At 40.6% G+C, this 27,987-nt stretch overlaps 2 protein-coding genes and 1 long non-coding RNA gene across 3 annotated transcripts; all 3 read left to right on the top strand.

Moving 5' to 3' along the window:
* Positions 1–7,975: 7,975 nt before the first annotated feature.
* LOC115177798 (uncharacterized) lies at positions 7,976–15,206 on the top strand. Its single transcript, XM_029738766.1, has 5 exons — positions 7,976–8,105; positions 12,199–12,392; positions 12,951–13,694; positions 14,293–14,353; positions 14,661–15,206. The coding sequence occupies exons 2-5, from the start codon at positions 12,215–12,217 to the stop codon at positions 14,767–14,769; spliced, it is 1,092 nt and encodes a 363-aa protein (XP_029594626.1). The 5' UTR covers positions 7,976–8,105; positions 12,199–12,214; the 3' UTR covers positions 14,770–15,206.
* A 2,690-nt stretch (positions 15,207–17,896) lies between these two features.
* On the top strand, positions 17,897–18,696 carry LOC115178442 (uncharacterized). The gene is made up of 2 exons (XR_003872627.1): positions 17,897–18,017; positions 18,244–18,696. It is a non-coding gene; the product is annotated as an uncharacterized LOC115178442 (long non-coding RNA).
* A 7,109-nt stretch (positions 18,697–25,805) lies between these two features.
* On the top strand, positions 25,806–27,718 carry LOC115178178 (uncharacterized). The gene is made up of 5 exons (XM_029739238.1): positions 25,806–26,074; positions 26,323–26,682; positions 26,848–26,908; positions 27,027–27,068; positions 27,310–27,718. Exons 1-5 carry the CDS (start codon positions 25,894–25,896, stop codon positions 27,374–27,376), a joined length of 711 nt encoding a protein of 236 aa, XP_029595098.1. The 5' UTR covers positions 25,806–25,893; the 3' UTR covers positions 27,377–27,718.
* Positions 27,719–27,987: the final 269 nt, after the last annotated feature.

The raw sequence follows: 27,987 nt of genomic DNA, 5'->3' as shown, positions 1-27,987 counted from the left end.
CAAATACTTTTTTCCCCCACTGTAGCCTACTAACTACACTACCCTAACCATAACGCGTGAAGTTATGAAGGCATGGTCAATCCTGCTTAAATGACTGCAAGTTGTCATGGTCACCCTGAACAACTTGATTAATTTGCTCAACGTGGCCATTCAGATTGTCAACCATACAACTTGTTCATGCAACACAGCTGCCAAGTGTCTTTCTGAAAAGGCACCCAATTCCCATATGGTACACACATTTTGACCAGAACCCGTGATCCCTATACAGACATATAATCATATATTTATTTTATATAGATCTTTTCATTGCAAGTAGATTTCAAAGTTGCTTTCATATGATGCAAAACACATCATCATGGGGATATGGCAAGTGACACTGCTTCTTGAAAGTCCAATATCTTGAAAACTTGACTGCTGACAATGCAAAATATTTTGGGTCTGTATTAACAGTGGACTAATGAAAAAATACAGATACATAGTTTTATATAGCACTACAGTATATAGGGAATTGGGTGCCAGTTTGGATGCAGATCAGCCTAGATCGGTTTTCATCCAATTACTTGTAGGTTACGAGTTGTACTGGTTTCCGTGAAACCTCTTGATTAAAGTGGTGAATGAGTTGACCCTTTCTCCCAGCGTCAGTTTGCTGAGTGCCATTGGTTTGCTGCAGAAATGGAAGGGTTGGGTTTCTCTCTCCTGGTAACTAAAGCAGAATGTGGGTCCCCTGCCAAGTCAGTATGTATGATGTGCATCCCAATGGCACCCTATTCCTTATAAACACACTACTTTTGACCAGAGCCCTATTGACCTTGGTCAAAAGCACTTTATAAGGAATAGGACGCCATTTGGGATAGGTTTTTTCCTTATAATTTTACAATCTGCATCAAACCAGTTGTCATCTGTGATTTTTTTTGTTTTGTTTTTTATCAATTTCAATTGTGCTTCTTTTGCCGTTTGCCTGAATATATAGTTGATGTTTCGTACTGCTAGATTGATGCCTTCTTTACTGTGAGTGAATGTGGTATCCAGAAAGTTATCTAAGAGGGTTTGGATATTTTGGTTCCAGGTTGCTTTCTGGTAATCTTCTGTGCTGTTTTGGGCCCATCTGTATGAATTTCTGATGTTGTACAGCTTACTGGGCTGTGAATGTGTGGTTGTTTCCATGTCTGTTCTTTTTAGGAACAACGTAATTTGGCTGTGATCAGACAGAGGTGTTAGTGGCTTGACAGTGAATGAGCTGAGAGAGAAAGGGTCCATGTCTGTGATCATATAGTCTACTGTACTGTGGCCAAGAGGTGAGCAGTAGGTGAATCTCCCCAAAGAGTCCCCCGTAACCTACCATTGACAAAGTACAGACCCAGGCTTCTACAGAGCTGTAAAAGATCCCTTCCGTTTTTGTTGACGGTGCTGTCACTGTTGTTTCTATGGGGCAGATTAAGGCAGTTAGAAACAGTATGACCTGTAATAAAGATGTCCCCTCGTGTGCTCGTTAGATCAGGTAGTGTTCTCTCTCTCTCTCTCTCTCCTCTCTCTCTCTCTCTCTCTCTCTCCTCTCTCTCTCTCTCTCTCTCCTCTCTCTCTCTCTCTCTCTCTCTCTCTCTCTCTCTCTCTCTCTCTCTCTCTCTCTCTCTCTCTCTCTTCTCTCTCTCTCTCTCTCTCTCTCTCTCTCTCTCTCTCTCTCTCTCTCTCTCTCTCTCTCTCTCTCTCTCTCCTCTCTCTCTCTCTCTCTCTCTCTCTCTCTCTCTCTCTCTCTCTCTCTCTCTCTCTCTCTCTCTCTCTCTCTCTCTCTCTCTCTCTCTCTCTCTCTCTCTCTCTCTCAAAGCACCAGGTAAGACTGATAGTATTTAAGTCTGCTCCCGCTCCCCCTCTGGCACTCGAGGTCGCCAGGCTGCTCATCATTACGCACACCTGTCACCATCGTTACGCCCACCAGCGCTTCATCGGACTCGCCTGGATTCCATCACGTCATTGATTGCCTCCCCTATATCTGCCACTTTCTCAGTTTCACTTCCCTGTTGGTGTTGATCTTGTTTAGTTTCATGGCTATTTATTATTAAATCCTCATCCTGTACTTGCTTCCCGTTTCCCAGCGTCTGTGGTTACGGAACTGTTGCATTAATAGGAGGGAATACAAATGATTATAGGCCTAGCCATTATTAAACATAACCAGTTGATAGAGACCTAACCTGTATTGAACATATACATTTAGATTCATTCTGATTATGTTAAAACAGTTGTGGAATAATGAATTTGTTTTCCGGTCAATATAGAAGATCATTTTGTACTTTTTTGACCATCTACTTCTTACTGTTGGTTTCAAAATTCCATTGACTGTTTTTAGAATTGTATTGATTCAAGAGTTCTAGCCAAAGTTCTAAAATGCCTAGTAGCTGATTTTTTGTGAATACAATCAACCGCTATAGCTACTGTCCTTATGCTGCAACAACATCTCTTTGATAGCAGGGTTGAGGGTGGTAGACACAATGCAGTGGGACCCTGGCTCGTTTAAAAGACATCCTGGTGCAACACTGATGTGAGAGAGAGAATGGTTTTACTGTTTTTCAACAAGACATTGTACAACTGGCAGCAATAAGTTGAATTGCTTTAAGTTGTAGAAACAATACAGCCACAAATTGTATAGAAAAATATTTACATTCATTTTAATTTACATTAAATATTTGATACAACTTCTAACAAGTAGGCTTTTTTAAAAAGCTGTTCATAAGGGTACCTGCACAGAAGTGTGTGAAGGAAGAAATAACTAACTCCCACTATGATACTGTAGTTATGAGGAAGTCATGTCCACTTGAAAACACCTGTGTGCTGATACTGCTAGCTACCGCACTGTATTTAGTTCAGAGGATTCTTCCCTGCTGAGTCATGAGCTGAATATCTGGCGTTCTGTGCATATGAATCTAGAAAAAAGAAACGCACACCTATAAAGGCGAGGTGCTGGCTAGCGGAGTAGAAAACTAGAAAATAAAGGAAAGCCGCACACTCTAAGAGCTCAGATGCAAAAATGTAATAACCAACGTTTCGACAGCAAAGCTGTCTTCATCAGGGTATCATCACAAACACTGCGAGATGAGTCATTTATATAGTGTCAAGAGACACACAGGTGTTTGTAATCATGGCCAAGTGTGGCCTAATATCATTGGTTAACCCCTCTATCTGTCCGTTCCTCAGTTTGATCCCCGTGTCAGCATTAATGTTGTTTTGTTTCCCTGTCCAGATGCTGTCCGTGTTTTGTTTTGTGTCCATTATTTATTAAACGTTCACTCTCTGTACTTGCTTCTCTTCTCCCAGCGTTTTTTTGTTTTTGTTTGGTGACGTCGGGTGCAGCTGCTGAAGGAACCGGGGATGCCTTAGCTGGCTCGAGAGGTTTTCTTTCCTCGGTTGGCTCGGCAGGCTCCCATCCCGCGTCATGCATTCAGCCGGCATGATACTCAAAAGACTCAGTCGCCAAACTAAATGTCCTTACAGCTGAGAGCATTAGTAAAAATAGAGGCTTTTTCCCTTTTCCGAGTATAAAAAGCTGTAGTCCGGGAGAGGCTTCAGTAAGGGCGGCACTACAATCTGAAGACACATATGTTTCAGTGAGAAACATGCAACGAACTTTGCACTCAGTAATGGGGTCATTCACAAGAATGGTTTCTAGTGATTGCTCTAACATTTAAAAGTGCCATATTCAATGTGTGGGCCACTCTGCCACCGGGGCATCAGTCTCAAGGTAACCAATGGAATAACAAATAAATTAATAACGTTACAACCATGTTTTCTGTAAGTCTCCAATCTATCAGAATGGTAGGAGATGACAGTTTGTATAAACTCTGTAGAAGGCGGATTTAGAGGAACATAATTTAGGTTACTCACAATCAGTGGCGGGTCTAGCTTGTATGGCTCCCTCCCAAGACTAAACCAATTCACCTTGGTGGTGTGCAGACTGGTTTTATATTATTCTGAACGATTTCGGCACAAACCAGAAAAAGCAATATGTCTGTGAAACTATATATTCACAGTATTATGAATGAATTGTGGTTAATTTGGTAGCATTTCTTAGTGTGACTGATTTTACTAATTGTATTAGTACTGTAAAAAGTTATAGGTGCTCTATTTGATAGATTCCCCTACCTCGGGCTTCCAGTGGGGAGACCTGAGGTCAACCTACTCCCTCCCCATCTCGTACTTCTGAGTGGGAGACCTTCCCAGGAAGTAACCTGCCTAGCTCACAAACTAGAATCAGGTCGCCCACTCCGACAAGGTTAATTGACCCACAGTCCCACACGGTGACATGATGTCATTGACGTGACGTGCAAATGAGCGATAGAAAACCGATCGCGCAAATGTCACCATTCAGATTTTTTTGTGCGGGCGCCCCATGCCGCCCCCGGCAAGATGCCCATGTCGCCTAAGTCTCCCACTGCTCACAATAACCATAGAGCCATTTCTACGGGAGTTGATATGGTTTCCAAGTCCTCTGTCGCTTATTCTGCCAGGGAGGACCGGAGCGCTACCAGACCCTGTCTGTCAGTCTCTAAAATCAAATCAAATGTATTTATATAGTCCTTCTTACATCAGCTGATATCTCAAAGTGCTGTACAGAAACCCAGCCTAAAACCCCAAACAGCAAGCAATGCAGATGTAGAAGCAATTTGCGATGTTGCTGGAAATAATCCTGGATGCCCTGCGGTTAGGGTGAATCCTGTCTCTTTTAAAAAGTGCTGGTTGCTCCCACAGCAAATCAAAGTTGTCACAAAACGAAACATTCCTGTCATTGCAAAGTTTCTTCGGGTACTCATTTAGGGCAACAATCATTATTTGGAGGGATGATTCTGGTGTGAAACAAGGGATCAAAACTACAAGGAAGTACAATGTTATGGCCCTTGGGCCATTGAATGTTTGGCACTATCACGTCCTGACATTTTACATTTTAGTCATTTTAGCAGACGCTCTTATCCAGAGAGCCTTACAGTAGTGAATGCATACATTTCAATTCATTTCATACTATTTTTTTTTCTCGTACTGGCCCCCCATGGGAATCGAACCCACAACCCTGGTGTTGCAAACACCATTGCAAACACCATGCTCTACCAACTGAGCCACAGGGAAGCTTTTATTTTCTATGGTAGAGTTGGTCAGGGCATGACAGGGGGTTTTGTCTAGTTTAAACTTTCTATGTTGTGTGGTTCTAGTTTCTGTTTTTCTATGTTTTTTGGGGATGGGTGATCTCCAATTAGAGGCAGCTGGTCATCGTTGTCTCTAATTGGGGATCATATTTAAGTTGTTGTTTTTCCCACTAGGTTTTGTGGGAGATTATTTTGAGTTAGTGTATGTTGCACCTCTTCGTCACGGTTTGTTGTTTTGTTTATTAGTTTATTTGTATGTCTTGCATAGTTTCACAGTTAAAATAAAATGTGGAACGATACACACCTTGGTCTCCTTCGTCATACGACAAGCGTGACAGAATCTCCCACCACAAAAAGACCAAGCAGCGTGGTCAGGAGGACTGGACCTGGGAGGAAATCCTGGATGGGGCAGGACCCTGGACAAGGCCCGGGGAGTATCGCCGTCCAAAGGAGGAAATTGAAGCAGCCAGAGCAGAATGGTGATATTACGAGGCGTTATACCATCAAGGCAAGCACGAGAGGCAGCCCCCCAACATTTTTTTTTTGGGGGGGGGCACACGGGGAGATTGGCAGAGTCAGGGTTCAGACCTGGTTTACACAACAGTTGTCTCAAGTGAGTTACACATCATTTGTACAATCTGAGTGTGTAGGGAGCCATAGTGTTTGGTTATTGAATACAGAATCACATTTCTCAAGGCTTTGTTGATAAAACGCTGTCGTGTCTTTGGCTATGCCGGATTAAGTGATATGACATGCTATTCTATAAAATCCTTTCTCTGTAATTAATATTACCTGATTGAGCTAATCATGTAAATGTAATTAACTAGAAAGTCGGGGCACCACGAAAGTGTGTTCATAGAGCTGTTATCTTCCGAATAAACTCTGAAAGACGTAGAAATATTTGACATCAATAGCAGTCAATATTAATCGTCACCTTATTTCAGTCTCATCTGAAAGTTGTAAATTCTTGGTTATCTTCACGAACCCTGGCTAACAAGTTGAATCAGCAATACAAAATTGGGTTTAATTATTTATTTACTAAATACCTAACTAATCACACAGAATTACATATACACAGAATGCAAATTATGTCATACAGAAAACATCCCTGGGGGACAGAACCTGTATGACGGCTGGTTACACAAAGAGAGGGGGTTGGGCTTGAATGAAAGAGCGGGAAGACTGAGGAACAAAGGGAGAAGCTAAGCTTTCGTAAATACAGTATCTTATGCATTCGAAATTACCGCCCATTTGGAAAAGGAAAATGCAATAAATATTTACTCTGAGCTGCACTTCGGTAGGTTGGTCGTAGATACTGGCCGTGTTGGCCAACAGAGATCTTCCTGTCCTCGGAAGAATGTCTCTGGTGGTAAATTGGATACGTTGTAGTATCTTCATTGTGTGTTAGACTGGATACGTCGTCCGTCCTTTCCTAGCCCACGTTTACAGCTGCTGTTGCTAACTCAACGGCTAGGATGTCTCACTTCTTTAGTGAATAAGAGTTCAAAGTTCATACCATTCACAACCAAAGCTCACGCTGAGGTTGGCTTAGTTCTGTAGTTGACATGTTTGTCCTTTTTAACGTATGGACCGTCGTCCTATCGTCCTCGGAACAGGAGGTTACATTTTCATCAAGGGCTTATATAGTGGAGGGAGAGAAGGGTGTGTTTCATAGTTTATAACCCATGTCTCTTCACAGGGGCGGGCCACTGATTGAGCAGGGCTCTAACCTTATGAAAACCCAATTCTCTCATTTGGAAGCTAAAATTACATTCCATCTTTTCACAAATAGTGTCATATTTAAACATTTCAATTGCACAACAATTCCATGTGAATCTGATAACTAGAATGTGTAGACTTTCCCAGATACAGTTTATGTCGTCCTGTCATCAGTCATAATGTCTCAGATGACAACCGAACTGACATCATATTCATTAAGTACCAACGCATATTTTCAACTGGTTCTATTACCGAAATATGGTTCCTTTCCCCCCACTTGTTTGATGTTCCCAGACTCTCTATGTTTAACAAAGGCTATTCAAGAGTCCTTCATTAGAGTCAGAGAGAGAGGGAAGGGAGAAAGGTATTTATGGGGGTGTCATAAACCTTACCCACAGGCCAACGTCATGACAACGAAAAGAAAGACAAAGAAAACATGATGGCATCTTAAGTACTTGCTTGATTGGTTATGCTTTCCATTCAAGGTATTGTGAGTTAAATGGCAGGAAGGATGGGGCTCATATTACACGTTGTTATAGCTTCAGTCTTGAGTTCTCATCTCGACACCCACAGTAATTGACATAATCAGGTGATCACAATGACTATACAAAAAATAGAAATGCCAGCTAACCGGTTAACCATGTATGCTTAGTGTGGTACACATTGCAAACATGTGTTTTCATTGTGTTCAGTTGTGTAATACACAGTACTATCATTGGATCATGTGTTTGTGGAATGTTTGATTTTGAAATAAAGTGAAGTTCATTTGAACAGGTCACAGTTGGTCTTGGATGGACCAAAGTGTTAGTAACCTAAACCACAAACACAGATGGAAGTAATGATAAAATGAGGAGTCAATTATGACAAGAATCCTGTCAGGTATAGCCCACTACTGCTTACCAATCCTGGTTTAAAGTGATGGTTAGAGTTTGCATCATCTTCATGTCATTGTTCTCATCATTCATTATGCTAACGCAGACTTGCCCTTTAACGCCTAAGCTTCACTCCCACTTTTGCAATTAAGATCTATAGTGTCTGTACATACTGTACTTTCCATTACTTTGCTGACGTGATGTGTTATTACCCAATGGCCTGAGAACAAAATGTGAAGAATTGGCTCACCTGGCTACCCGCCCTGCTACCCATCCTTCCCGTATAAAAACTCTGATGTGTTGTCTGTCAGACACAGAGGAGTAGGTACAGCTCGATCAGCTGTGTTATTTTCCACTGAACACTGTTCATCGCTTACCTGAACGACTGGTAAGGACATTGTTATTGAACTGACTCATTGTTTTGACCTGTATTGAATTATTGTATGTTGAATGTTCAGTGAAAAGGTCAATGTTATGGTTGTGGAGGTACTTTGAGAAATATGGAAGTACTTTGAGAAATATGGAAGTACTTTGAGAAATATGGAAGTACTTTGAGAAATATGGAAGTACTTTGAGAAATATGGAAGTACTTTGAGAAAATGCGGGTTTTGGTAATTGAGGTCTCACAACATCGCCGATTTGCTAGCTCAGAAAAATACAAACGTAAATACCAAAATAAGTATACATTTTAGAAGGTAAATACAAGAATAAATGAAAAAGTACATGTTTTTTTCATCCCTCACGGTGATAGCTTTGAAATACATTGGTTGTGGGGAATACACTATGCGTGCAATTGACAATACATTTTAAAACATACATGAGTGTTGGTTGAAAAATCCTTAAATTATCTGCTCAGGTTTCATATTATTTGCCTACAACAATGTAAAGCCTCTCATGAACTTTAATTGAAGAGTTTCATTCCAAAATGATATTCTGTGGGTACCTTCATGTGTGTGTAAAATATTACTGTTCTCAGATTTTTTTATTAATAGATTTTAGATGTGTATTAAAATGGGTTTTGTTGCAAAATGCTACATATTGTTTAGCTGGAAGGGAATGTTCGTATCCTGTATACTTGACTGTGACTGTGACTGTTTTATATACTGACGTCACAAATATATAATTTGTACAGTTCTTTATTAAAAATGTAGTTATCACATTTGACTGTGTAAAACCCAGCAGTACTTGTCATAAGTGTCGATGAAAGGGGACCAAAGCGCAGCGGGTAAAGTGCTCATCTTCTTTTATTATTTAATAAAGTGAACACTTAAACAATAACAAACCGACAATCAACAGTTCCGTAAGGCACATAGGCTATACCGAAAACAACCACCCACAAACCCAAAAGAAAAAACAGGCTGCCTAAGTATGGCTTCCAATCAGAGACAACAAAGGACACCTGCCTCTGATTGGAAACCATACTCGGCCACACATAGAAAATGAACATAGAAAAAGAAAACTAGAACATACCCCCTGGAAACAAACAAACCCCAAAACACACAGAAACAACACCCCCTGCCACGCCCTGCCCATACTACAATGACAAATGACCCCTTTACTGGTCAGGACGTGACAGTACTACTTATTCCTGTGAGAGTGAGAAGGATATATAGTGTTTTACAACAAAACATGATTATTTGCCTCTCAAGTAATCATCAAGTGATAGATTTCAAACAAATACACGTCTGTCATTGAACACCACGCCATGATTAGATGGTGATAAAACATCCATCTCTTTCATAAATTCTTTAAACAATAAAAGCTAATTTACCAACATTTCAGAAAATGGATATACTATAAGCAATAATTTCTGATGAAAAAACACAAATGTGAGAATTGGTTTATACATTGCATTCGGAAAGTATTCAGACCCCTTGACTTTTTACACATTTTGTTATGTTACAGCCTTATTCTAATGACAAAGCAAAAACAGGTTTATAGAAATTGATACAAAAACGTAAATATCACATTTACATAAGTATTCAGAACATTTTACTCAGTACTTTGTTGAAGCACCTTTGGCAGCCATTACAGCCTTGAGTCTTTTTGGGTATGACGCTACAGGCTTGGCACACCTGTATTTGGGGAGTTTCTCACATTCTTCTCTGCAGATCCTCTGAAGCTCTATCAGGTTAGATGGGGAGTGTCGCTGGACAGCTATTTTCAGGTCTCTCCAGAGATGTTCGATCGGGTTCAAGTCCGGGCTCTTGGCTGGGCCACTCAAGGACATTCAGAGACTTGTCCTGAAGCCACTCCTGCAATGTCTTGACTGTGTGCTTAGGGTCGTGGTCGTTTTGGAAGGTGAACCTTTGCCCCAGTCTGAGAACTTGCTCCAGAGCGCTCAGGATTTCATCAAGGATCTCTCTGTACTTTGCTCCATTCATTTTTCCCTCGATCCTGACTAGTCCGCCAGCCCCTGCCGCTGAAAAACATCCCCACAGCATGATGCTTCCACCACCATGCTTCACCGTAGGGATGGTATTGGCCAGGTGATGAGCGGTGCCTGGTTTCCTCCAGACGTGACGCTTGGCATTCAGGACAAAAAGTTCAATCTTGTTCCTCATGGTCAGAGTCATTTAGGTGCCTTTAGGCAAACTCCAAGCGGGCTGTCATGTGCCTTTTACTGAAGAGTGGCTTCCGTCTGGCCAGTCTACATTTACATTACATTTACGTCATTTAGCAGACGCTCTTATCCAGAGCGACTTACAAATTGGTGCATTCACCTTATGATATCCAGTGGAACAACCACTTTACAATAGTACATCTATATCTTATTTTTTTGGGGGGGGGGGTTAGAAGGATTACTTTATCCTATCCCAGGTATTCCTTAAAGAGGTGGGGTTTCAGGTGTCTCCGGAAGGTGGTGATTGACTGGCGTCGTGAGGGAGCTTGTTCCACCATTGGGGTGCCAGAGCAGCAAACAGTTTTGACTGGGCTGAGCGGGAACTGTGCTTCCACAGAGGTAGGGGGGCCAGCAGGCCAGAGGTGGATGAACGCAGTGCCCTTGTTTGGGTGTAGGGCCTGATCAGAGCCTGAAGGTACGGAGGTGCCGTTCCCCTCACAGCTCCGTAGGCAAGCACCATGGTCTTGTAGCAGATGCAAGCTTCAACTGGAAGCCAGTGGAGTGTGCGGAGGAGCGGGGTGACGTGAGAGAACTTGGGAAGGTTGAACACCAGACGGGCTGCAGCGTTCTGGATGAGTTGTAGGGGTTTAATGGCACAGGCAGGGAGCCCCACCAACAGCGAGTTGCAGTAATCCAGACGGGAGATGACAAGTGCCTGGATTAGGACCTGCGCCGCTTCCTGTGTAAGGCAGGGTCGTACTCTGCAAATGTTGTAGAGCATGAACCTACAGGATCGGGTCATCGCCTTGATGTTAGCGGAGAACGACAGGGTGTTGTCCAGGGTCACGCCAAGGCTCTTAGCACTCTGGGAGGAGGACACAATGGAGTTGTCAACTGTGATGGCGAGATCATGGAACGGGCAGTCCTTCCCCGGGAGGAAGAGCAGCTCCGTCTTGCCGAGGTTCAGCTTGAGGTGGTGATCCGTCATCCACACTGATATGTCTGCCAGACATGCAGAGATGCGATTCGCCACCTGGTTACCAGAAGGGGGAAAGGAGAAGATGAATTGTGTGTCTACCATAAAGGCCTGATTGGTGGAGTGCTGCAGAGATGGTTGTCCTTCTGGAAGGTTCTCCCATCTCCACAGAGGAACTCTGGGGATCTGTCAGAGTGACCATCGGGTTCTTGGTCACCTCCCTGACCAAGGCCCTTCTCCCCGATTGCTTAGTTTGGCCAGGCGGCCAGCTCTAGGAAGGGTCTTGGTGGTTCCAAACTTCTTCCATTTAAGAATGATCGAGGCCACTGTGTTCTTGGGGACCTTCAATGCTGCAGACATTTTTTTGGTACCATTTACCAGATCTGTGCCTCCACACAATCCTGTCTCGGAGCTCTATGGACAATTCCTTCGACCTCATGGTTTGTTTTTTGCTCTGACATGCACTGTCAACTGTGAGACCTTGTATAGACAGGTGTGTGCCTTTCCAAATCATGTCCAATCGATTGAATTTCCCACAGGTGGACTCCAATCAAGTTGTAGAAACATCTCAAGGATGATCAATGGAAACAGGATGCACCTGAGCTCAATTTCGAATCTCATAGCAAAGGGTCAGAATACTTATGTAAATAAGGTATTACTGTTTATTATTTATAATACATTTGCAAAAATATCTAAAAACCTGTTTTCGCTTTGTCATTACGAGGTATTGTGTATAGATTGAGGGAAAGGCTGTAACAAAATGTGGAAAAAAACGCTATACAGCGCATTCGCTATACAGCGAATGCGCTGTATAGCGTTTTTCCGCTGTATAGCGTTTTGGAATGGAACTCTTCAGAACAGCCTTACAGCTTCTCTTTGTAGGATAATGTAGGATAATCATGTATATTTTTATCCTATATCTTTCCATGCCATTCTGAACAGATCACCCAAAGACAACATGAAGCTGGAGCTGCTGGTGGTGTTGGCTGTAGCAGCCCTGGTTCCCAGCCTGTCTGAGGGGCTGCTGCTCTCCAAATGTGAGCTGAAGACCAAACTGGCAGAGGCTGCTGACCAATTCAATCTGACTGAGAAAATTGCAGCAAAGGGTGTCGAACTGGACAACGTCTTGGCCAAAAGTGGGTTGTGAATTCTATGTAGGCCTATTGTATTTTTGTGAGTTTCAAGAGATTACTTAAAGGTGGTGTGAGAGCATAAAACATCAATGTCACTGAAAAAGGTCTAACATTTAGTTAAAGGGGAAGTTCAATATTTTACAACTTAATGTTAAAGGGGTCCTCACCCTAGTAGTCTATGGGCCATTTTCTTTAAAGAGCCACTTCAAACTTCAGTGAACTTCAGCTAAATCAATGGGGGCAATTTACAAAATTGAATGGCCAAATCAAGTGAAATAAACTCAATATTTGATTAAAGTTAATTAAAGGTGATTTGGCCATTAAAAAAAACAAACATTGCACGGTTGCCCCTAGCCAGCGGTGCCTAAGGTTAGCTGCAGTTTGTAGTGGCTGTTTAAAGACAAACTGTAATCCATGTTTTTTTTAATCTTATAGGCTACTTTCAGGGTGAGGAAAAATCTAACATCAAGTTGTAAAATACTGAACTTTCCCTTTAAAACATACAAATATATAATCTCTATCTCTCCTCTTCCTGCTCTCATTGTGACTTGGTTGGTCCAGTTATCTGCAGTTTGGACCTAAAGTCTGGTTTAAACACCAGCCTTGTGACCAACCTTGTCCTGCGCAAACCTATCCTGCATAAATCCAAAAGGCACCCCATCAGCAGGAGACCTGTGAAACTGTTCGGGCACAAACGTCCAGGTAGAGATGTTGAGTCAAAGAAAGATGGAGTCAGTTCTGAGAGAGAAGAGGACAAGCCTAGACCTACAGGAAAGCCTGGGGGAATGAAACCCAAACCTACCGGGAAAACAGAGGGAGTGAGCCCAAGATCAGAGAGGCCCGAGGGGAAGAGGACGAGACCAGGGAGTCCCGCGAGAGGAAGAAACAAGCGTGAGGCCGAGGAGTCCGCTGGTGATGAGCATGACAAATTTGAGGCGCAAGAAAGCAAAGCGGCTGAGGTGGAAGAGTTTGGCGACTATGAGGACGAGGGTGATGAAGACGAGGTTGACGAGAATGAGCTAGACGAGGAGAACCTGGAAGAGTTAGAGGCGGAGCTGGACGAGCAAGAAGGAGAGGAACCGAAAGAGAGAGAGGGGAACAGAAAGAAGAGACACATCCCAAAGCAGCTCAGAGGTCCCGGACAGAGCCGCAAGCCACCGCCACGTAAGCCAATGCGCAAGCCATTCAAGCCGATCAAGACCCTGTCCTTCAGCTTTTTCGGTCTCTTCCAGCTGAGCAATCGCCTTGCCTGCGTCTCCTCCAACACCACTCGTTCTCTCAATCTCTGTAAGACAGAGTGCAGCTGTGAGTACAAACATCTTTCCTTCCTCAACCTGTTTAGCAGAATGTCAACAAATGCCTGCATGTATGTATGTACAGTACATGTATGTATGAAAGAATGAATAGGCCTACATGAGTGAGTGAGTGAATGAATGAACGTCAGGCTTGTGATCATGTCAAACCCTTTACTTTGGTGTTCAACAACACTCCTCCAGGTACTGCTGTTTTAAAACTTCCAAATATATAATCTCGCTTCACCTCTCTCCATTTCCTGCTCTCACTCTGACTTGGTTGGTCCAGTTATCTGCAGTTTGGACCTAAAGTCTGGCTTAAACACCAGCCTTGTGACCAACCTAGTCCTGCGCAAATGAATGAATGAATGAATGGACAAACAAACGGATGGATTGTTCTTGTGTCATGAACAAAGACAAGAGAATAGAACTAGTGGGTTTCGTAATCAACCTCTCACTTCTCTGTAATCACACTCGCTCTGTTTAGTCCTACATTAGCGAACATTTTCAAGGTGCAGGGCTAAAATACTGTACGTGCAAAGTGCACACAAAGGCCTTAGGTAATTGACGGGAACTGTACTGACTGTATGACCGTGTTTCTGCCCTTCCAGCCTTCGTTGATGATGACATCCGGGATGACATTGCCTGCTTTGTGAAGTCTCGTGCCTGGATGTAAGTTAACTGCCAGTACTAGTGAATAGCGAGGACAATGACATTGATGCCACACTGATCTTGATCCATAAAACATGAATTAGAGTGAAGCAGCCCCCTGACAGTGCAAAAAAGCTGTTGTTTGGGCCTTAATTGATGCAATCTAATTCAATAGAAATTTGACATTCAAAATGCAATAACATAAATGGTTACTTTTGTATGGTAATAGTCTTTTAAGCCGTTGTACAACTTTGAAGCAAGCTGTATTATTGACTGAAAAATATCCGATAACAAAATAATAATCACCATTTTAATTTGTGTGTTACAGGAAGGCTCTGAGGTTCCCATGGAAATGTGCCAAGCTGCAAGCCTCTGAGTACTTTGAGTGTGACCAACCACTTAACAGTACTATGAGTACTTTGCAAACAACTATTTAACAGAGCATTTTCCTTCTTTCTCTCAACTCTTATCTTCTGCTATAAGCGCCACAAATATGCTACTTTCTATTACCTCTAGATGGAGTGCTAGGAATTATTTGAGCCGTTATCCCTTATGTTGGGACAACAAGTGCCTCCTACAGACATTAGGCAACAGCATCATATTCTCCTTCAACTGTCCAACTACCACGAGTAAGGAAGTTAAATCTAATGAAACCCAACATTTTGTTGAAAATGTCTCCTTTGTTGCTTGGTAACAACATTTCCTTCTTTGACAAACAAAAAATACATAAAATGATCATAAAGACTTTTGGTTTCCAGTGTATTACTTCCTATATGCCAATATCTGAATGTCTGTACATTGCTTGTGTGTATTCAATTAATACAATTCTGTTCAATTAAGTATTCAATTTTAATCTCAAAGAAATGAAACCCAACATGTATTATTAAGTTGTCATTATTTGGAGGGATGATCATGGTTTGAAATGAGATATGTAGAATAGAAGCTACCCACCGGGTACAGACATCAATTCAACTACATGGTGGAATAATAACCCAATTGTCATGCTTGAGTAAAGTAAAGATATCTTAATAGAAAATGACTCAAGTAAATGTGAAAGTCACCCAATAAAATACTACTTGGGTAAAAGTCTAAAAGTATTTGGTTTTAAATATACCTAAGTATCAAAAGTAAATGTAATTGCTAAAATACACTTAACTATCAAAAGTAAAAGTATAAATCATTTCAAATATCTTATATTAAGCACCATATCTTTTTTTTATTGACGGATAGCCAGGGGCACAATCCAACACTCAGGCATAATTTACAAATGAAGCATGTGTGTTTAGTGAGTCTGCCAGATCAGAGGCAATAGGAATGACCAGGGATGTTCTCTTGATAAGTGTGTGAACTTCACCATTTTCCTGTCCTGCTAAGCATTCAAAATGTGCTTTTGGGTGTCAGGGAAAATGTATGTGTTAGGAGTGTGTATCGAAGGCGAAGTGAGGTGCAGGAGAGCAGAGTGTAGTGAACAGGCGCACTTTTGATTCCGGTCAAAAGACAGCACAAAAATAACATAAAATGTGCCCAAAACACGGAACATAGACAAAAAGTAATGCACATAACAATATCCACAATATCAAAATACACGTAACACAAACAATCCTACACAAAGCCATGATGGGGAACAGAGGAATAAATGCAATTGATTGGGGAATGAAAACCAGGTGTGCAGGGAACAAGACAAAACAAATGGATACATGAAAAATGGAGCGGCGATGGCTAGAAAGCCGGTGACGTCGACCGCCGAACGCCGCTCGAACAAGGAGAGGAGCCGACATCGGCGGAAGTCGTGACAGTATGGAGTAAAGAGTACATTCGTTTCTTTAGTGAAGTAAAAGTAGTCAAAAATATACATACTAAAGTAAAGTACAAATACCCCAAAAAACGACTTAAGTAGTACTTTAAAGTGTTTTTACTTAAGTACTTTAAACCACTGAGTCTATCCCACGTTGGTTCAATGTAATTTCATTGAAATTATGTGGAAACAACGTTGATTCAACTAGTGTGTGGCCAGTGGGGATTAACAGAACATGTTATGAGCCTTGGGTCAGTGGATGCTTGGAGATTTTTTAAAAAAAAGGGGGGGGGGGGTAACAATAACATGAAAAAATTACAAACATACCTAAGAAAAATATAGCCTGTGCACTGATTCAAATATCTTGTGGTTCCTCTAATCACAATTTTGTCATTTTGAAAGCATGATTAACAAATAAATCTGTACACATTGCGTAACTTGATTATTCATCAATTGATAACTGACTAGGAGCAGAAATCAGCCCAATATTAGACAAATAATGGTAATTCTGCACAAAACCCCCGATTTAGACAGGCCCACTGGGCTAAAGAAGGACCAGCCCATCTCTCATTTGCCAGAATTTCACTATGGCCATTCTGCCTATGATTACTTATAAATCCCAGCCTCCAAAGAAACACGCTGAAGAAAGCCACTGAGTGCTGGGACTGGGGTACTGGAGAATGGGAGCAACTGCAATGATATGACAAAAATGACAGTCAACCCAACAAACCAAAACTGGTTCTGTGAACGTTCCCAGAACATTCATTTGGTTGCTCCAACAGTTATAATAACACAAAACGGTCCAGTTGTGCTGATGATTATACAATGTTTGTATAAAACATTTGCCTGATGTTGAAAGAACGTTCCCAGAACACAGTTTCCTATTACATTACCTGGAAACCCAATAAGAACATTAGGGGAATGTTCTGTGGTGGTTTTTACAGATGTTGTGCACAACATTTGAGTGAATGTTAGAACATGCCAAGGATATTTCTTTTTTTTTTTTATTCTGAAAAAATCCAAAACATTATTTCAAAGTTTTTGGGATATTATCATCCTAATGTTAGATAAAACCCTAACTTAATGGCAATGTTATTTAATGTCCTGGGAATGTTCCTGTCACGTCCTGACCAGTAATAGGGGTTATTTGTTATTGTAGTTTGGTTAGGACGTGGCAGGGGGTATTTGTTTTATGTGGTTCAGGGTGGTTGTGTGTTTAGTGGTGTGTTTGATTTATTATTCTGTGTTTTGGGCACTGGTCTATGTTAATGTATTTCTATGTTTAGTCTAGTTCTTTCTATTTCTATGTTTAGTTAATTGGGGATTGGACTCTCAATTGGAGGCAGGTGTTTTCTAGTTGCCTCTGATTGAGGGTCCTATATATAGGTATGTGTTTGTTTTAGTGTTTTGTGGGAGATTGTGCTAGGTATAGCTTTGTTGCCTTACCGGCCTGTTATTAGTCATTGTGTTTTTGTTGTGTACGTATTTGTTTTGGTTCACCTTCTTTGTCCGTTTAAATAAAAAGAAGATGAGTGCACATTTCCCCGCTGCGTCTTGGTCTGCTTTACCCTACGACAACCGTGACAGTTCCTGGTTTGCTGGGAACCAGTTAAACGTGTTGCTAATCCAAAAATCTACATTTCTGTTTGTTCTGAACACTCCATAGCCTTATGGCAGGAAACACACCATTACAAACGTTGGCTATGCAAAACATGGTGAAAACGTATTGACCTAATGGACTGTCAGTCCTTGCATCCCTTAGCACTACAGAAAATCAAGTGGCAGGGCAAAAGTTTTGTTCTTTTTTTCCCCTCCCAACGATGGCTTCTAATATATTCTTTGTGGGGTTTATTTTCGAGCACATTTGACAATACATCTATAAACAATGAGGTATGTGAGTGTTTGTTGACAACACCTTTAACGATTTGCTCAGGTTTCATTATTGTATTTGTTTACAACAATAAAGTTATTTCATCAACTGGAACCCTGGGAGGTATTTAAAGCCGTAATATGATGCTGTTCAATGTTATTGTTTCAGTGTACATTTCCGCTGTGCCCATGGTGCAGACGACCGCATTATAACCTCATTATAGGATACTATATACTTGGTTCACAGCATTTCACCCAGATACAACATGAAGCTGGAGCTGCTGGTGTTATTAGCCGTAGCAGCATTGGTGGTCCCCAGGCTGTCTGAGGGGCGGCAACTCTCCCAATGTGAGCTGAAGACCAAACTGGAGGAAGCGGCCCTCAAAGTCAGGCAAAGAAAATACAGGAAAAGGGCATCAATGGATGACATCTTGGCCATTTTTTTTTTAATGAAGTTTGTTGATTGAAGTTACCCCGAAGATCACTTATCAAGACCTGTCTTTGGGGTCCATAACTACGTATTCATGTAGCATTGCTTTAAACCTTCAAATATATAATGGTCTTTGTCTTCCTTTCTATGTTTCCTTTCGGTTCATACCATGAAATTGTTGTCCCAGTTATCTTACAGTATTCTGCGAAATAACCCTGTGGCAAAATAATGAAAAAGAATCGAATCCACAATTACATAATATGCAATGAACTACTGACTTTTTCATATGTAAATCATTATTATAACCCAAATGAAACCTTTGGTTTGTATAGCCCTGGGAAGAATGAAAAAAAGTTTATGTATTAGGTTGTTTTAAAATCTTAGATTACATGTAAAAAACAACTCAATGCTGAACTAAATCAAAATATGTATTTGTATTATAACCTCTGAAGAACGTGTCTACAACTCACAAGTATTATTAAAAATGTGTAAGAAATTGAAATACATAATATATGTACCCCATCTCAATATTCACAAGAGACATATTCAGAACCTTTAAACAAAATTGTAAACTCTGTACACATACTTATGCTACTTTCACATAACAAAGTACAATGTCAGTGTCAATGTATGCATCCTTCGATGCTGTGGGGGAATGTGTTATATCTTGTACATGTTCCCCCCTATAGATATTCCTTAACAACCTAGATACTAGTACATTAGTAGTACATAACACTGTAATAGTGTAGTACTACAGTACAGACCTGTCTTCTGGATATGTGTAGTACTGTATATAAAACATCAGTGACTCTTTGATTCACCAAAGGTTCTTGTTCTCTACAGTTTAACAAAAACAATATTTCACTCCACTCTAAAAATATACTTTTGCATTATAAACATGTAAATAAAAAATTGAAAAAGAATACTAAAATAGCCAATGTATCATCATGTCATATACATCATAACCCGAGGGGATCACAGTTGTTCAAGCCAATGTATCATCATGTCATATACATCATAACCCGAGGGGATCACAGTTGTTCAAGTGTTGCATATACATTTTTTAGTATCTCGATATTGTGTTATATGTTAGAATGTCTAATAAACAACTATATTGTATACATTAATAATATTGTTTTGTCAGAAATATATAAATATAATAATAATGAAGTTTTACCAGCACCTGCATGCCAACGATACAGTTGTGTACTCTATCGTCCTCCCTGCTGATCATGCTCTATCTGAACTACATTACGCTTTCATTATTTTGCATAAAATCTTTATTGACCTTAAATTATTTTTGAATACGTGTAAAACTAAGTATATGTTGTTTTCTAGAGTGTACAAAAATGATTCTAAGGATGGAAGTTGCATCAGCAAAGACGTTAAGCTGACTTTTAAAAAACATATTGATGAGTTAGTTAATTAAGATGCTGAATATAGAAAGGGTGTAACGGCTGTCGTCGGAATGAGACCAAAGCGCAGCGTGGAAAGCGTTCATGATGGTTTCTTTTCACCAAAAACACTCAAACAAAAATAACAAAAAATGAAACGAAAGCACACAGTTCTGTCAGGTGCAGATACGAAACAGAAAACAACTAACCACAAAACACAGGTGGGAAAAGGCTGCCTAAGTATGATTCCCAATCAGAAACAACAATAGACAGCTGCCTCTGATTGGGAACCATACTCAGCCAAAACAAAGAAATAGACAACATAGAATGCACACCCCACATCACACCATGACCTAACCAAATAGAGAAATAAAACGGCTCTCTAAGGTCAGAGCGTGACAAAGGGGCTTCTTCTATAGAAATAGGTCAGGCCTCTTGCTTAATAGTACAAAGCAGATCATTCAATCTATGTTCTTACTGGTTCTAGACTATGTTGAAATAATCTACATGAATGCAGCTGGCCCTTCATTAAAGCCTTTAGATGCATTTGACCATAGATCACTTTGTTTTATAATGGGTACAGGTTCAGTACACATTCCTGCATTCTCTATTATAAAGTAGGTTGACCCTCTTTGAGGTCACGTAGGTCAATTTGTTGCTCTCTTTGCCTTTATAAAGCTCTTTGACATACTGTAAACTCCCTCTGTAGCTAACATCTACAATAACCATTAGACGTATGAGTCAGAGTTATCACACAGTCTCAGGGATTGCTAACTCTGGAAATTCCTTTGGTCTGTACATAGTTAGGTAAATTAGCTCTTTGCCCCTTACATGTGGAATAATCTCCAAGCTTCTCTAAACATTGATGTTTTGGTGTCTCTAGGTTAATCTCTAGACTGCTGAATGAGGCCTGTAACAACTTACTTACAAAACCTTTAAAGGAGTTTGCGAAACCGTTCATTCATTGATGTATGTAAACATATTTAATACGTATTGCTTGTTACAGAAGACTACTGTTGTACATTGATCCATTCATCCCTGTTACACCTTGATGTGATGGTTCTCTATGTCTGTACATGTTTATAATCCACATAGTGTGAATAGTGGTTTCCATAAAGTTATTACCCCCCTAAACCTGAATCTGAAATGACCTTTATGATCTTTCTGACCACTATTACTTTGGGGTTCTAATCCCCCTCTTTCAGAATCCCCACTGTGAACAAATCTCTAACATTCATGATCCTTCACTATATTTATCCCTAAACCTCCCACAATAACTATTGTCTATTGTTAGTCTCAATGACCTTACTGACAATATCAACGTTTTATACATAGCTAAAATGTCACGTCCTGACCAGTAATAGGGGTTATTTGTTATTATAGTTTGGTCAGGACGTGGCAGGGGGTGTTTGTTTCATGTGGTTGGGCTATGTATTTAGGTAGAGGGGTATTTGTTTTATATGGTTCGGGGGTTTTTGGTTTATGTTCTTGTTTTGTATTCTAGTGTTTCTATGTTGTGTATTTCTTTGTTGGCCTGGTGTGGCTCTCAATCAGGAACAGCTGTACATCGTTGTTTCTGATTGAGAGTCATACTTAGGGAGCCTGTTTTCCACCTGTCCCTTTGTGGGAGATTGTTTTTGCACTGCTGTGTTTAGCCTGCGAAACTGTCATTCTTTGTTTATTGTTTTTTCGCGTTCACCTATAAATAAAATAATGATGAGCACGCAAACCGCTGCGCCTTGGTCTTTACCCAACGACAACCGTGACATAAATACATTGTTGGAGACAGTTTTTTCATTATGCAAACATTTGTTTATTAGATTATATTTTTTCTTAAGAATAATGTTGTTTTAATTCTATACGGGTCATGCTTTGCTTTGGTCATGTGTTCTCTTATGGGTCAATGATTTTTATTACAATATAGAAATTATGTTCTCAGCTCAATTACTTAGAAGGGCATGTGGTCCCACCCCTCCTGTGTGTTCCCAGGTACATATTTGGGAGCCCATATACATTCAGGATGTAAGGCTTACTAGTTATGGCAAATGTTAGAGAGACCTGGTGGTTGTAACAAAAACAAAACAAAAAATTGTAATAAAAAAAACAGCAAAGTTTTATACTTTGACCACATCTTTTCACATTTGTTTTATTTGGGTCTTTTTCATATACCCTGTTGCTTGGCTCCAGCCATTGGAGGCTCGGTGCATGTACAAAGAAAAAGAACACAATTCAACCATTGATGGATGGTGACACAGTAGATTCAGTGTAGATTTGTTGAAGACCACCAAGAAACAACTGATTTAGCCCACTGCATTAATTATTAAGGGGTGAAAATGAATCTGTTTAAGTCATAAGTAAAGGGCCCAACTTAAAGAGTACAATTACCCTTTCAAAAAGAGGATGGCATGATTGACTGCGACAGCCACCCCCTGGAGAGCAGCTCTCCTTGGGATCCCCACCCTAGGAAAAATCACCTGTTGTTTGGGTATCGTTATGTATATATGCCCTCCTATTGTTGAATTACAATTAGAAAAAAGTATTGTGTCAAACACCCCTGCAGAGAGACACACACACACACACACACACACACACACACACACACACACACACACACACACACACACACACACACACACACACACACACACACACACACACACACACACACACACACACACACACACACACACACACACACACACACACACACCTCTTTCCCAGAAGCCTTTCTCTGAGACACTGAGACACACACTGAGACAGATATCCATGTTTAATTTCTTCTTTAGTGTTCTGGGGTTTATCGAGGTCGTTCGTAGTGTTCACAGCTCTTACTTATACTCCGGCTGACCAATACCCCGGACATTACTGTTTCATATACAACAGCCAGGCCCTAAGTTCACTACAACAGGGGGGGCCATACTCTGAACTGTTCAAACACATTCCACAGTTCAACGACGTCACTACACATCAATCATCATGACAGCTTTAAGCTTTAACATAAACAGATGCACTATCTAGCTAAATAAACACTCACTCGAGAGCGTGAGAACGGAATGACAGGATGTACATATATGGGCATAAGCTCTCACTCGGTACCGTGAGAACAGAAGGACAGGATATACATATATGGGCGTAACCACGTGACCCATAATATAGGTCATAAATCACTGCTTTGACGGATGCCATCTACTGTATTCTCTCTTCTCTCTCCAAAGCTGCAGACCATACCATTTACCAAGAGAGTTTTCATCTATATTTTATTGTAAATGTCTATCTACCACCACAAACCGATGCTGGCACTAAGACCGCACCGATGTGAGTAAGACCTTTAAACAGGTTAACATTCGCAAGGCCGCGGGGCCAGACGGAATACCAGGACGCGTACTCAGAGCATGCGCTGACCAGCTGGCAAGTGTCTTCACCAAGGTCATTATAGTAAACTAAAACTTAAACTAAAATTGGAAAAACGATTTAGTGAACTGGAATAAAATAATTAAGAAAAACAGTTGAAAAACTAAACTATACTGAAACTACTATATTTGACTGCAAAACTGAATAAAATAAAATAAAAACCATCATATTATGATGTTCAGTTGTATTTTGTATTTTGTTTTGGGGGGGTTTCAAATGGGTGTTTCAAGCTTTTTCTGTAATGGGGTTTTTCAAGCTTCTCATTCTGGCTGGTAAATGCTGCCAGTAGATAGCAATGTTTCAAATAGGCTTAGCTTGTGCATCACTATCACTAGCTATCACCAGAGAGGAAGAGGCGAAGCGAGAGGATTAACTCCGCCCAAAATCTGTCCCTGCAAGATAAGCAGATCTCTTTGCAGGAAAGTCTATGAGAGAGTATCAAATTACGTGAGGGTTATTTGATCAAATAGAGTAATATTTAGGTTGTTACAAATGTACTGATATAAGTGGACGCAAGTGGCATTCGGCAACTTTGAGAAAAACTACTTAGTTGTACCTGTTCACACGCGTTTCTGCCATTGCTTAGAATGGTCCCATCTGATCTTGTCTCCTCCCATCTGCTTTCCATCTTTGAGGACATGTATTTTCATTGTTAGAATGGTTTCTTGAACATCTTGTCAATATAATAAATAATCTTTGCTATCACTAGCTAACAACAGGGAAGTATTCTGAAACAGAGACAGTAGAGAAAGCAAGACACCCCCCTCATTTTTTTCTGATTGGGGCGGGGCCGCTCTGGTGTGCTTATTGCCCCTGCCCCGCGGAACGGGAGCCCCAGAGGGAAACATCTCACTGGCAATTTTTTGTTGGTCGACGCGGGGGCAATAAGCAGACAATGGTTGCGTTCCCCTGGTCAGATGTTGCATGCATCAACCAATAGTTGCGTGCCACATCATCGACTGTGTCATCGAATGACAGATTGCTATAACATATGATGTGGTTATATGATACTTAAATACCTGTCCAGACTTCGTAAGATTCGTCAGGCATCAGCAATGTCTGAACAGAGGAACGCGCCCCAAGTCACAAATAAGGCGCCTCCCATAACTAAGGTGAGGCGACGAAACAACCAATGGTTAAGTGCCACGTCATCGACTGTGTCATCAACTGGGATTTGATATCACATATGATGTGGTTAGCTGACACTTAAAAAACCTATCCAGGCATTGTAAGATCTGTCAGGCGTCAGAAAAGTCTAAGCTTTGGAACGCGGCCTACAGTGCATTTTTAATTTAAATCTAACCAAACCTAGGACCATCACCTTATTACTGACATGAAGTGACATCCCAAAAAACACAAACTATAGGCCTACAACACATAAATGGCTCCTAGCCTCCCACACATAGGCTACTTTCCTTCCCTAACACTAAAACTAAAAATGAAACAAAATAATATAACAAAGAAATAGAAATGTTTTTAACAAACTGAAACTAAATAAATCAAATCTGACATTTTTAAAACTCTAATTAATTGTAAATAAAAATCGAAAAACTAATATAAAATCAGAAATCTATAATAACCTTGTTCTTCACTGACATTTTCTACCTATCCCTGTTCCAGGTGTATGTAAACTTCCGACTTCAACTGTATGTTCTGTCCATCGCCTAGATGGAGTGCAATGGAGGATGTTATCCCCTGATGCTAGAACAAAGTTGACAAAAGGCCTTTAATAGACAACAGTCATTGCTATGCGCGATCCTCGGGACATCCCTACCATAAACCCTAACCTTAACCTTAACCCCTACCCCTACCATTACCCTTACCCTAACAATAAACTTAACAATAACCATAACCTAACCCTAACCTTAACCCTAACCTTACAAACTTTACATTTCAACTTCAATGGGTTAGCACAGACCAATAGACAATATCCTCTCCTGCGACTACCAGGAGTAAGGAAGCTGAAACCAACAGATGCCATCTTGCTGCCTTTGTTGTTCACTAGAGCTGTATTTGTAACATTTCCTACTTTTTCCCCCATTATCTTTCGGATACCCGCATAGTTCAGTTTGAATGTTAGTAGTTATGTTACTGTCATTGTAAGCTTTCTTTGTTTAATTCCAGACAAATTATCTGTCTGCAAATACGATATTCCTTACATGAACAGTACACATGAAAACAATGCATAAAAACAAACCACATTCGTGGGTCTCGTATTACTCTTGGGCTGGTTTCATGTGATCCGTCAGAACATGAAAATGAATAGACGCTGATCTTTTAGTCTCAGTCGTGGTCATGAGATACCCATGAGAATTGTTATGTGTGTCAATTTAGTTAATGCCCAACTTCTCAGGTGTCACACGTTTAACAAAGGAAAACCCTTTGTCATACCATCGAATAGCAGTTTTTAACACATTTTCCTAGAGGCCTGAATCGAATGGTGAAACACAACACTGGGTGGATCTTTGGTACATTTAGGTAGTCCTTTGACCCATTTCAGAGAGCCAGCTTTATTGCCTTACCTTGGATAAAAATGTAAAAAAAAGACAAGAACGAGTCTTAGTCAAAGGTCACTCTCAAGGGGCTAGGGCGCCAAGAGTATATCTACTGTGCAACTCTCGTCTTCACCCTCACAATTGAGGAAAGAGCAGACAGAGACAACATGAAGATGCAGATGCTGCTGGTGTTGGCTGTAGCAGTCTTGATGATTCCCAGTCTGTCTGAGGGACGGATCATCTCAAAATGTGAGCTGAAGAGCTTATTGGAGGAGGCGGCCTTCAAATTCAACCTGACTGAGAAAGCCAGAGAGAATTATGTGACAAACAAGGACTTTGTGGCTAAAAGTAAGTTACATTACATAACCCAATGATTTTTTTCATTCAACAATTGGAACAATTTCTTAAATGCTATGGGCTGGTTTCAGGGAACACGGATTAAGCCTAGTCCTGGACTAAGAAACATTTCTCAAGATTCTCAAGATTCTTAATTGAAATGGCTTCTTATTCCAAGACTAGGCTAAATCTGTGTATGGGAAATCAGCCCCTAGGAGTCCGATTGTAAAGTAACTCTCAATTGTCATTGCCTCTTCCAGTCGTCTGCCACGTAGAGAAGGCCACAGGTTTCAACACCAGTTTTGTGACTCCTTGGAGGGATGATGATGGCCCTGATGACAGCCCTACCCACCCTGCTAAGGATGATAACCGCCCGACCCATCCTACCCACCCTGGGCACCCTCCTAGGAGGGGTAAGAGACACGCTGGGGATTCTCACGGGGATTCATCCAGCGCTGAAAGTCATCAGTTCAGCTCATCAAAAGAAGACTCCAGTGAAGAAGACTCCAGCGAAGAAGAGACCATGTGGACCCTCTACGGCTTGTTTCAGCTGAGCGATCATGTGATCTGTGCCAACGGCTCCACTCCGTCTCTGAACCTTTGCCAGATAAACTGCAGTGGTGAGTTCAATAAATTTGACCTATCGAAACAAAATATGACAAATAACACAACAAGACCCTTAATAGAGTAGTTGGATGTTAGATTTGATCTTGAGTTTGGTTTTAGTTAAATGGCTTGTATGAGAGCCAGTGGTGTATCTCTGTTGTGCTTTTTTTTCTCTCAAGATTTGATTGACGACGACATAAGTGATGACTTGGACTGTGTGGAGACAATCAAACAGACAGTGTAAGTGTTTGGTTTTGAGGTTGATGTTTTTTGTACATTTTCTTATTGTGTTAATATACTGTGTGCAAGTGCAGCAATTCTTACTAACTTTTGGATTGTCCTTTTTTCGTTTAAACAGGGAAAGTGGGCCTGGTGTTCATAAAAGGGCTCTAATGAGAATGTAAGTATGCAAATGCAAAATGTGTGTTTTAAATTTTAAACAGAAATCTATTTTATTTCCATCATGTTGAATTGAAATTGTTTGTCATTCAATGTTTAAACGTGTGAAAAATTATATTAGAATGTCACTTTAGGATGTCCTTTAGGGATTTATTTGCGAGTACCTCTAGGGGCGTAACTGAACATGGAAATGTAAATGCTTTCTGATGTAATTATTAATATTGTTTTAATGATCCTTATAGGTTTAAGCTGCTCTTCCAGAAGGAATGTGTCATGACGGTTGCCTCTAGCTACTTTTCCGAGTGTTGAATGAGAAGCCATGTAAGATGACAACCCCCCAAAAGTGTATTTTGCACACTAATCGTTCGCTCTCTAAACAATACATTGAGTTACATAGGGTGAATTTACACAGGCAGCCCAATTCTAAGCTTTTGCCAAATTTTTAACCAATTGCAAAAAAAGACCAATGCCAAAAGATCATAATTGAGCTTCCTGTGTAAATGCAGCCATGGTGTGTAACAATTCGTTCTCATCGGCCTCATTTTCACAAAGTACATTTTACATTTACATTTAAGTCATTTAGCAGACGCTCTTATCCAGAGCGACTTACAAAATAGAATGTATGTAGAAAGAATAAAGTTTAACAGTATATTTCTTTGGTTTGTTTAATTATTTTTTGTTGTTGTTGTTGATGTGAACACCTGCACCTACTTTTAAATGCAATTGGGATAAATATATAGCAGGTTAAAGCAAGGCATACCTTGGATTAAACACTGGGATAAACTAAACAGGAAGAGGGTTTACTCCGCCTAAAATCTGTTCGCGAAAATAAGACCATGATGTGAGGAATTTTTGTATGGAAGTCAATGAGAGTGTCAAATTTGATCAACAAAAAATGTAATTACTAATTTGCTACGTGA

Source organism: Salmo trutta, chromosome 38 (assembly GCF_901001165.1).
Source record: "Salmo trutta chromosome 38, fSalTru1.1, whole genome shotgun sequence".
NCBI lineage: Eukaryota > Metazoa > Chordata > Actinopteri > Salmoniformes > Salmonidae > Salmo > Salmo trutta.
This window is presented reverse-complemented; position numbering and strand designations above follow the sequence as displayed.

What these genes read in the sequence shown, in the direction of transcription:
- LOC115177798 (XM_029738766.1), top strand. Translation starts at nt 12,215, where the DNA reads ATGAAGCTGGAGCTGCTGGTGGTGTTGGCTGTAGCAGCCCTGGTTCCC. An exon ending in GGACAACGTCTTGGCCAAAA is followed by an intron (nt 12,393 to 12,950) that starts GTGGGTTGTGAA and finishes TGGTTGGTCCAG; the next exon opens with TTATCTGCAGTTTGGACCTA. An exon ending in GTGAAGTCTCGTGCCTGGAT is followed by an intron (nt 14,354 to 14,660) that starts GTAAGTTAACTG and finishes TGTGTGTTACAG; the next exon opens with GAAGGCTCTGAGGTTCCCAT.
- LOC115178178 (XM_029739238.1), top strand. Translation starts at nt 25,894, where the DNA reads ATGAAGATGCAGATGCTGCTGGTGTTGGCTGTAGCAGTCTTGATGATT. An exon ending in GAGACAATCAAACAGACAGT is followed by an intron (nt 26,909 to 27,026) that starts GTAAGTGTTTGG and finishes TCGTTTAAACAG; the next exon opens with GGAAAGTGGGCCTGGTGTTC. An exon ending in AAAAGGGCTCTAATGAGAAT is followed by an intron (nt 27,069 to 27,309) that starts GTAAGTATGCAA and finishes TGATCCTTATAG; the next exon opens with GTTTAAGCTGCTCTTCCAGA.